Genomic DNA, 10,480 nt, shown 5'->3' on the forward strand with positions numbered 1-10,480 from the left:
TTAAGAGAAGGAAGAGGGGTCTGTTTATTTAAAACATTCGGGTTCTTCACAACATTAGCAACCCACTGGTCTCATAATAATGTATATTGATTTCTGGAGCTTACTTCTAATACCATAACGAGATTGATATCGTTGTAATGAATCAATCTACCAAGTCTTAAACGACAAAAAAGATGCAGAATTAAGAGAAGTAAGCGGGGTCTGTTTATTTAAAACATTCGAGTTCTTCATAACATTAGCTACCCACTGGTCTCAATAATAATGTATATTGATTTCCTACCGTCTAGATTTTTTTTTTTTTAAAAAGAAAAGGCAAACGACGACCAAACATCACTCTAGAAAACAGATTACAATTACGCCATGCCTCCGCTTGTAGCTGTCCTGATTATTTGAAACAGAGCTGTTACATAAGAGAGGAGAATCAGCAACTTTATCAAGCACCACAGCGAAAATACACACAATAATCCATAATGGGTAACGTTCTCTTTGATCAATCAAATAGATATTAGATTTCTAAATTCTCATACTGATGCTAAAATTTAGTATTTAGATTAAACTAAACACTCTTTCCAATACCATACTATATCTAATATTAAATTTTCCATAATGCTGAGCTTATGCTAAATTCAACACTAAGTACAGAGCCTATATTAAAATTTAGCATTTGATTGCTTATTAACTCATTGTGTTAATTTTTCAACATTATCGCTAACTAATTTTTTGAAGAATGGAATTTCTTTTTTTACAAATCCCAATGATTAGAAAGTTTTAATTTTTTTTCATATGTTGTCAACAAAAGTTTAAAACTTTATTCGGAAAAGTTAAAACATAACAATTAAAATAGATAGATGTTGAAAAAAAAAAATCGGGTCTTACAAGATCCAATGACGACAAATATGAAGAAACCAAGGATAAGAGGGCCAACAGGGTAGTCCTTTCCCTTCTTGGTGGAAGTCTCAGCCACAGCTCCTCTTTTAGTTATGTTCTTCTCAAACCTCTCCACCTTCCTGTCTGCAAGTCTCCTTGATGTTGTCTGCATTTCACAGCACAACTTCATCAAATTAAAGTCCAAAAAATAAAAAATACTAGTTTTTCAAAAAAAAAAAAAAAGGAAAAAAACACAGAACTTTGACAATTAAAAGATCTAAAATTGGAAAAACACCAAGAGTTTATGAGATCTAGAGAAATAACGTTTTAGATTATGTTATATGACACAATTAAGACTGATCTACAATTACATGCAGCTATAATCTCTTGAAATTAACAAAAAAAAAATTGAATCGCAAGAAAAAAAGTTTATAATGGTCGAGATCATAATTTGAAAAAGTAATTAAAAGAAGGGCCAAATCAATCTAATCGTTCAAAGCTACAACAAATTTTATCAGAGATCTGAGGGTTTATGGCATTAGCAAAATAAACGAGATTAGGAAACTAATCAGAGATCCGAAAGGTGAAAAACCTACCATTGTTGCGCAAAGATCCGGAACGTCGTACGGTCGGAGAACAAAGAGCGTCGCAGGCGATTCCTCCTCCTCGTCTTCCTGTCCGCTTCTTTACTTTCAGGCGAGTTGAATGTCTCGCCCTTGTTTCTCTCTCTCTCTCTCTCTCTCTGCTAAAATCTAACTCAGAAAGATGTCGTTGTCGTATTTATATATAGGAGAAGAGGCAACAGAATGATAAGATTACTGGCTGTCATCACAGCCTTCGAGTCCCATCCCTCCTACCACGTAGTTGTGGTATACGCGTCATTCAAGTATTGGTTATTTTTCTGCACGTTGGCTTAGCTGGCGTGACAACTGCACCTACGTGGATCTGGATAACGCATTGATACTTTCAATTCTCACGAACGTGTAAGCCACGACCCACGAGCTTATTATCCGATTTCTCATCTTAAAAAAAAAAAAAAAAAAAAACTATTGTCATAATACATGAGTTTTTTAGGGTCAGTATGTAGATACTCATAATTATAAATCACACAGTTAAAAAAATAATCTAAAACAATAATTTTTGTCAGTAGAAAAACAATACAGTTTCTATCTCATTCCATCGTTATAATAAGTTACTTATTAGACTACCGGTTTTAAATATATACTGTAAACCTACGCCGTTAATATTAAGAGTTCGTTTGGTTGATGCATTAAAATCATTTTCGATTTAAGTGTATTTTTTATAAGAAAAAATACTGTAACGAATTATGAATTATGATTCAAATTAGAGAACGAATCCTCCAATTAAACAGGCTCAGGCTAATGATTAGAGTTTGAATGCTTCACCAGCTAAAAAAATATTGTTGTAATATTTATCATTGATATATCATCCGAATATAACGTTAAGTTTTGTGATGCAAAATTACAACACAATAAGTGGGATTAACTATCATTTTTATATTTCACACTTCTAACAAATGGCATTACAAAATTGGGGTAAAACAATTTTTTATTGTTTCATTGGGAAATTAAAAAAAAATGGATTTTCTGCGTAGACGGCAATTCTCTCTTATTCATAATACTGGGATTAGCTAGGATGCATGTGGGTTATGTTGTGTTCACGCGTATAGCGTGGACCGTGGCGGGCACAATAAAACGCGCCGTTTCTTTATGTTTAAAAAAAGGGGAAAAAATTCAAGAAGAAATCTTTGGGCTTGTTCCTGTGCATTTTGTGAATTAAGGTGATTTGAGTTTAAATCTTAATTTAAGTTAAGTGTATTTGAGTATAGTTTGAGTCTAGACTCTAATTTGAGTTTGTGTTTGGATGTGCACATTTTGAGATGGTTTGAATTGAGAATCTATTTGAGTTTGTGTTTAGATGTGTCAAAACTTGAATTTGTATTTGAATGGTATTTTAATAAAAACTCAATGGTAATAGAAAATTTTAATAGGATATATGGGTAGTATTTTATTCAACTCTTCATTGTGAACACAGCAAAAAAAATCATCTTAATCGAAATTAAAATGAAAAAGTTATGACGTTTTTAATAATAGAATAAATTTTTTTTAATAACTTGAGTTTGAGTTTAGGACTTGTTTATTTGTACCTAAACTCAAAAAAATTTAAATTCAAGTTACAACTTTATTCAAGTTCATGTTCTTTTGTAAAATTTGTATTTGAACTTGAGTTTTAACTTGAATTTAGGACTAAAATTTGAGTTCAAATTCCCCCTTTAACTCAAGTTTCTAAACTTAAACTCAAGCTAATGAACAATATTTTTTCTATTCTTAAAAACGTCATAACTTTTTCATGTTAATTCCGATTGAGATGATTTTTTTCTATGCGTTCACAATGAAATGACGAATAAAACTCCACTCATATACCCTATTAAAATTTTTCATCACCATTGAGTTTTTATAAATATTATCCAAATATAAATTCAACTTTTGACACACCCGAACACAAACTCAAATAAATTCTCAATTCAAACCATAACTCAAAATGTGCACATCTAAACAAAAACTCAAATTAGAGTCTTAACTCAAAAAATACAAATGTAGGAACTTAAGTTGAAAGAAGAACTTGAATTCAAATTTTAGCCTCAAACTCAAGTTCAAACTCAAATTTTACAAAAGAACATGAACTTAAATAAAATTATAACTTGAGTTTAAATTTTTTTAAAATTTTAGATACAAATGAACAAGCCCAAGATCCGTTATTTTCGCAACTCAAATTACAACTCAAACTCTTTTATTACAATATTTTCTCTAATAAAAATTTAAATTCAATTTTTTTTTTGTTACAAAAAGAAGTTTGAGTTTGAGTCATGAAAGAACCCACCCTAAAAAAGCTCCAAAATGTATACACGGCAAATTACGAATCAAATATGCAAAGGACGAAGAAGTAAACGACAAAAAATGTTGACAAGAGTAACTGGGTATGAAACAATGAGACTCAGAATTTCAGCAGTTAAGATGACAATGAATAATACTAATTAATGAACATGATCGAAGTATAAACCAAGATCATATCGATATCTACACTATTTTTATCTCTAATTAGAACTAACTAACAACGGTACAATTTCTAGAACCAGACTTAAAAGAACATATAAGGATTTCAAAAACAGTCAGGTGGAACCTAGAAATTGAGCAAAGCACTATATTTATATGAGAAAAAACCGGTGGTGGCAAGATTGTATGAATGAAAAGCCTTGACCTTACACATCCTTGGAACAAAGAAAGACCTTTTTAACCTCCAGAACTGTGCTATCTTCAAGTTGCAGATAACATATGGTTAGGATTATTAGTAGATCTTTTCCACATTACTTATTTGAACTTATAACTGCAGAGTCCCAAAAACATGGAGGCTTTGGATGCTGAAAAATGATTCGAGTCACTTTTGGATAAATTTCAGACCAGGTCAACAGTTGTATCAAAGTAGTTCACATGATCTAGAAACTCAACCAACTTGGTTATTTTCAACGAGCGTGTCTTTATTCGATTCCTCGGTGTTTTCTGCGATTATTACTACCTTCAAATCCTCGGCGCATTGCTTCTCTTCTTTGCTAACTGCATTGGAATTCTCTGCCAACTCTTGGTCAATAGATTTTTCAACATTATCTTCCTTAACCTTTTCATCAATCTCCATAATCTCTTCTTCTTTAACATCTGCTATTACTTGAAGAAGTTCCACAGGAGTGGCTGCTGGATCCAGCTCATGGCAACCCTTTGGAGTATTCGGAGCTTCTTGACCTGTGAGCAGGTAAGAAGGGACGTGATGTGAGAACCGAAACATTTCTTCTCTCTGAATCCTTTTGACCTCTCTAGGATCCAAATGTCGGTGAAAAACTGTCTTGAAACCAGCAACTTTGACAAGGGGGGTAACGGTTACCCCTAGTTCCTCAGTATAGTCTTCAAGCACCTCCACCATGTCGTACTTGTGTATTACTTCGTCCGCAGTTAACTCATTCCATTCAGGCGACCAATTTCTATAAAGAGCCCAAACTTCCCCCTTCCTCGGATATATACAAATAGCCCCTCGCAACCCTTTTGACCACCTAACCTTGTGAGAAAAGGAATTGAGCGAGCTATTGATTTTGTATCTGCCTACACGAAAATCTCCACATGTTTTTGCGAAACCGGAAGCTACCCAGTTCAGCGGACCCAATTCACTGTTAGTTTTTGAGTTGAGCCAACTGATCCGCATTTTGAACGGACTTGAAGAAATGACACTATGAATCAAGGCATAATATCGAGGCATCCCATCATCGTCATCGTATGCAGCCCACACCTGATTATCTCCAAAAGACCTTTCAGTTCGATCCTTGTCGAAATCATGAAAGTCTGGATCTGGAACATTTATCAACATTGTTTCCACAGTTTCCGCCTCTAAGTTGGAACCAGACACGCCAGAAAGTTTCCTGGGACAATCACCAAGATCTACATCCATTGGCTCACCACAGTTGCTTTGATCATCCCTAGTATCATTGATTCTCGAAGACTTTTCTTCTCCCTCATTTTCTTTCCCATACCAATTCCCCTCCTCGTTAGTTGCAGGTTTGGTTACAACAGCTGAGCTCCATTCATTCAGTTTCTTGCGAATTTCCTTTTTAGCCTTCTCCATTAATGCCTTTTGAAATTCAAGCTGGGAAATATCCCTTGTGATACTGCCCCTACCAGTTTCGGCATTAACATGCTGAGACGTGAAAGAGTTAGGCCCTCCAGCTTTCCCACTCATCTGATGGCTGCCTGTACTGACATCATCTATACCTTTTCTTTTCTTTGCAGCATTAGCTTGCCCTGTAGACGAACTGCCGCTCGTCTTCTTAGAGGACTGATTCTTCTTTCGCACAGCCTCCTCTCTTTTTGTTGCTGCCTGCGCCTCTTCACGTTCTCTCTTGACTTTCTCATAGGCCTGCTGTACCACAGTTGCAGCTTGAGCAGCACTTGAAGAACCTGTTCTTGAGAAAGGACCCCACTGGACGTTGTCTTGGTTATGTGTATCAGTACTGCTGACCCCTCCAGTTCCTGCATTTGAAGAGCCAGTACTGCCCCTTCCTGAATGGAATGAGTTTCTATTAGTCTTTTGGTTGTTCGAATTGTGTCGATGTTGTGAGACGTTCCACGGGGCTGCAGGCTTAGGACCATTTGAAGGAGGTGGAGCTGTTTCTACAGCAAAAAACGGTTCATGGCAATTAAGGCATAGGAGATTATGATTGAGATAAACTCTGAGATACTCGTATTGCATCTTGCACCGATAACACACCGTCCAAAAGGTATTGGGTTTCGGCTTATGAGTCGGAGCAGGAGTTGAGGAGTGACCTGCTCGAGGGGTAGTACTTTTTGGAGGCTTTGTGCTAGATTTTGTACTTTTTGTGGAAGTATGACCGTTCATCCCCGGTGTTGGTGTTGGTGTTGGTTTTGCCGATGGTGTTGGTGTTGGTTTTGCCGATGGTGTTGGTGTTGGTGTTGGTTTTGCCGATGGTGTTGGTGTTGGTTTTGCCGATGGTGTTGGTGTTGGTGTTGGTTTTGCTGATGGTGTTGGTGTTGGTGTTGGTTTTGCTGATGGTGTTGGTGTTGGTGTTGCCGATGGTGTTGGTTTTGCCGATGGTGTTGGTTTTGCTGATGGTGTTGGTGTCGGTGTTGATTTTGCCGATGGTGTTGGTGTTGGTTTTGCCGATGGTCCCCTGCTTGGTTTCGAAACTTTCTGCTGTGTTTTCACATTCCTTTTCTGGTCATAAGCTACCCTCTTCGCTTTATCAGACAACAAACTCCAGGCCTCCGAAATAAGCTTAAATGCACCATCAGCTCCCATGGACTTGTTCTTATCAGGATGAAGCATAAGAGCTAACTTCCTATACTGTCTCCTAACTGTCTCATCATCCGCTTTTTGATCCACACCAAGTATCCCGTACCAATCCGCTTCCCCATTTATTTTGTTCTCAGCAGAAATATATACATCAAGGGTGGACAACATTTGGGGAATGCCATCAAGCCCCGGAAACAGAGTTTGAGCCTTCAACGCAAACTTTTTCGCTCCCATAATGTCCTTCGCCGTGAGCTTCTTTTCCGCAATCTCTTTCGCCCTGGTGGCCTCGTCTTTATTGCAGTCCATTTCCCCAGCCGAATCTCCTTGTCTGGTTTTATTATCAGCAACAAGGCCACTGGTTGGTCTCACAAATCACAGCAACCCCACAATGTGACTCCACAAATTCTGGTTTTCTCATACCTCAAAAGAAAATACCAAATCCTATTTTCACAAACGCAGTTTTATGTAAGAAAGACTGCCATGGCAGGTTGAATAAACACAGATAGATTCAGAACCAAATTGGCATAAATAACCCAAATAGAAAAATCGCACACAAAAAAATAGAAAACAAAATAAAATGCAAACGAAAATACATTTCTTTGCATTATTAACTTCTCCCTGAAGTCCGAACGTAAAACTTAAAACAAAGTCGAAAGTTCGAACCTTTTGAGACCACAATTTCAACCATGCAATTAAACGAATATATAGTTCTTTTCCACATTAAAGAGAATTCTTGTTCCAAATTAAAAATGCAAACGAAAATATAGCTCTTAGCATCATTTCTTTTTTCTGATTAGCGGTGAACAAACAAACGAAACCAAAAGAAATTGAGAGCGAAACCCAAATTACAACGACAATTCCGTCCGCGGATCTACGTTAATAAGCTCAAACGCAACTCGAAAAAGCGGAATTTGGGAATTAAAAGAATTGGGCGGCGAAACCCTAGAATCGGCGATGAACTGGTCATTAAAAAGAGAACAGATATGGAGTGAAAGGAAGAAGTGAAAATGGATTTGGATTACCGTGGTACGAACAGTGTGTTGTTGTTGGCTGAGAAATTTGAATCACAGAGAGCCACCATGGACAGACCTCCATCACCAATTTTTTTCTCTTTTTGGCCCCTCCTTTCTCACCCAAATCCAAAAAATCCCCAAAACTGGACCTTTTGTCAAAACTTCTCACAACCTGGGAAAAAAACAGGGCTTTCCAAATTCCCAATTAACAAAATGATACAAAGGCGATTTTTTAAAAATAAACAAGCACAGTAAGGGCTTGGCTTCTTGTTTGTTTATAAAGTATTTTTCTTAACCTACTCAACACCCTCTTTAATTCCAAAAAAAAAAAAAAAAAAAAAAAAACAACAACTCTCCTTGGTTGAAATCTCTCACCATGGGTGAATTTTTAACTCTGGGTTTGCATATTCTTTTATTTTTATTTTTTTTATTGTTTAGGATGGCTTAAATTATTTTTATGGGAAAGTTACGATTCGTGTAATAATATTTTGTGGATCTGTTAAATTAAATCAATATTATATATAAAATTAACTGAACTTGATAAATATCTAGCCGTTAATAATCGAGCCATATGAAAAGAATTTCTTTTACCCTATCAAATAATTTTTCCGGTATGTAAATAACTCTAGACAATCACTTGCCTTTGTGTGTGTGTGTTTTTTTTATTTTTATTTTTATTTTTTATTTTTTTTATTTTAACGTTAATCAATATGATGAATCTAAATTCTGAAACAATATCATGTTAGAAATAGAAACCTTCAGCACCACACACAACCCATTGTTCATTTTACCCTTTCCGAAAAGTGAAATTAGGCAACATCGGTATTTATGCAAGTCCATTGGTGTTACTTCCTCCTTTTTACCTTCTCTTAAAAGATTCTCCGTTTTTTTTTTTTTTTTTTTTTAAAGAAAATCATTAAGCGCGTTTGTAATCCGTTCTAAAATAATTTTATTTTCTCTATAAAAATAGAAATGAAAACATTTTTAATCTCAAATAGAAATTATTTCTGAAAATACATTTGATAATTTTATTCAGAGATTATTTTCAGTATAAGAAAAAACAAAAACTCCGTTTAATTTTATATTTTTCAAAACATGTAATAGTCTTTTAAATAATATATTAAATAATTAAAAAACTCCTCAATCAATACACTAATAATTAATTTAATATATACATATATGCTATACGTAGTTGTCTTAACATACGTAAATAGTAAAAAATTAGGATACTAATTACTATACACACATATTATTAGTTTATTTATATATAAGAACATAGTAATTAGCATTAACAATAAAATACTTCTCATAAATATGTCAACTACAAATCAGTTTTTTTTTCAAGTACATTACAAATAAGATTACTTAGTGAATGATTTATAAAAAAAAAAGTTTACTTAGTGAATAATCCTAGCCTATATTATTGTCGTATATATCAATCCCACATTTAAGCAGAGGATGATCCCTAAAATTAACCATTTCATTACGTTGTCGGCGAGTCTCTATTTCGGATGTTTCTGCTTGTTGTGCGTTCATATCTTGTTTTTGTCCCTGTTGCGCTTATTGTTCTCTCTTAATATCTTCTAAGAGTCAATTGACATCATATTATATAAATAAAGAATAATCTCGTACGTGCATCTTAATTAAATTATGGATCACACAACAAGCAATTGGTATTAGTGAACTAAATACCCTAAATTCGTATACTTTAAGGATTTATCCTGGACTAAATACCCCTAAGCTCAATATCAGCAAAGAACAAAAAATAACCCAGAACACAAATATGAACATCATCACATATCAACAAACAACAAAAAAACACCAAAAACACAAATATGAGCTTCTTAAAAGCACCCAACCGGTAATAATCCAACACATCATCAGAAAATCAGAAAAAAATACCAACCTAAACACTTAAATCACCAGATTAATAAGCATACCTAAATTGATTTGGGGGAGTAGGGGCGGAGCAGAGTTGGTGAAGTGCATAACCAGAGAATCAGAGATCTTCTTAAACTCTAACCAAAACCCAAATCCACCTTTTTACAATTCCACCGAGAAGCCCACCATTTAGAAAGAGTGAGACTGGAGAAGAGGAAGACCGGAGAAAAGGGAGACTGGAGGAAAGAAGGCCACCGAGTATAAGGAAAGAGGGAGGAGAAGACCAACTTTTAGAAAGAGGGCCAACGTTTACAAAGTAAGACCGGAGAAATCAGAGAGAATAGAACGAAGAAGAGGGAGACCGGAGAATTCAAAGAGAAGTGAACGGAGGAGAAGTGGAGGAAAGAAAATAGCCCAAAGACCGGAGAAAATGAAAATGGGGAAAAGGAAAATGGCTTTAGCGCATTTTCAGAAATGTCTCACTTTTTGGGATAAAGACAAAAACGTTTTCATTTTTGGTTTCTATACGGTGCTGCCCCAAACACAATCTTCACATTATTTTCATTTTTTTCTCCTTGAAAAACGTGAAAAATGTTTCAAGACGAGTTCCAAATGTGCTTATTATTTTTCACAATTATATTATTGATGCTATTCAAATTTTTTATGCCATTTTAATTGTTTTTTTCTCACAAGTGGTCCCACGTCCCTCTCTCTATATCCTTCTTTCTCATCTCTTATGAACATTTTAAGACTGAAATCACGACAATCAAACGACTGGATCGGTGGGACAATGCTACGACGGCAGCGGTGACGAAGTTCCTCAGTTTTCTGCAAGAGGGCCAACGTTT

The 10,480-nt window shown here is 35.2% G+C and overlaps 2 protein-coding genes across 2 annotated transcripts; both read right to left on the reverse strand.

The window, feature by feature from the left end:
- LOC21400437 (stress-associated endoplasmic reticulum protein 2) lies at positions 1-1,612 on the reverse strand. Its single transcript, XM_024161870.1, has 3 exons — positions 1,464-1,612; positions 877-1,033; positions 1-400 (listed from the first exon to the last, which is right to left on the reverse strand). The coding sequence occupies exons 1-3, from the start codon at positions 1,464-1,466 to the stop codon at positions 354-356; spliced, it is 207 nt and encodes a 68-aa protein (XP_024017638.1). The 5' UTR covers positions 1,467-1,612; the 3' UTR covers positions 1-353.
- A 2,463-nt stretch (positions 1,613-4,075) lies between these two features.
- Positions 4,076-7,982, reverse strand: LOC21400438. The gene is made up of 2 exons (XM_010092335.2): positions 7,761-7,982; positions 4,076-7,179 (listed from the first exon to the last, which is right to left on the reverse strand). Exon 2 carries the CDS (start codon positions 7,042-7,044, stop codon positions 4,390-4,392), a length of 2,655 nt encoding a protein of 884 aa, XP_010090637.1. The 5' UTR covers positions 7,045-7,179; positions 7,761-7,982; the 3' UTR covers positions 4,076-4,389.
- Between the last annotated feature and the right edge of the window lie 2,498 nt (positions 7,983-10,480).

The sequence above is a fragment of the Morus notabilis genome, unplaced genomic scaffold (assembly GCF_000414095.1).
Source record: "Morus notabilis unplaced genomic scaffold, ASM41409v2 Scaffold689, whole genome shotgun sequence".
Lineage (NCBI taxonomy): Eukaryota > Viridiplantae > Streptophyta > Magnoliopsida > Rosales > Moraceae > Morus > Morus notabilis.

Bases quoted from the DNA above. Each gene is read 5' to 3' on its own strand.
- LOC21400438 (XM_010092335.2), bottom strand. From the start codon at position 7,044: ATGGACTGCAATAAAGACGAGGCCACCAGGGCGAAAGAGATTGCGGAA.
- LOC21400437 (XM_024161870.1), bottom strand. The intron at 401-876 runs GTAAGACCCGAT...CTTATGTAACAG, and splicing joins ATTTGTCGTCATTGGATCTT to CTCTGTTTCAAATAATCAGG.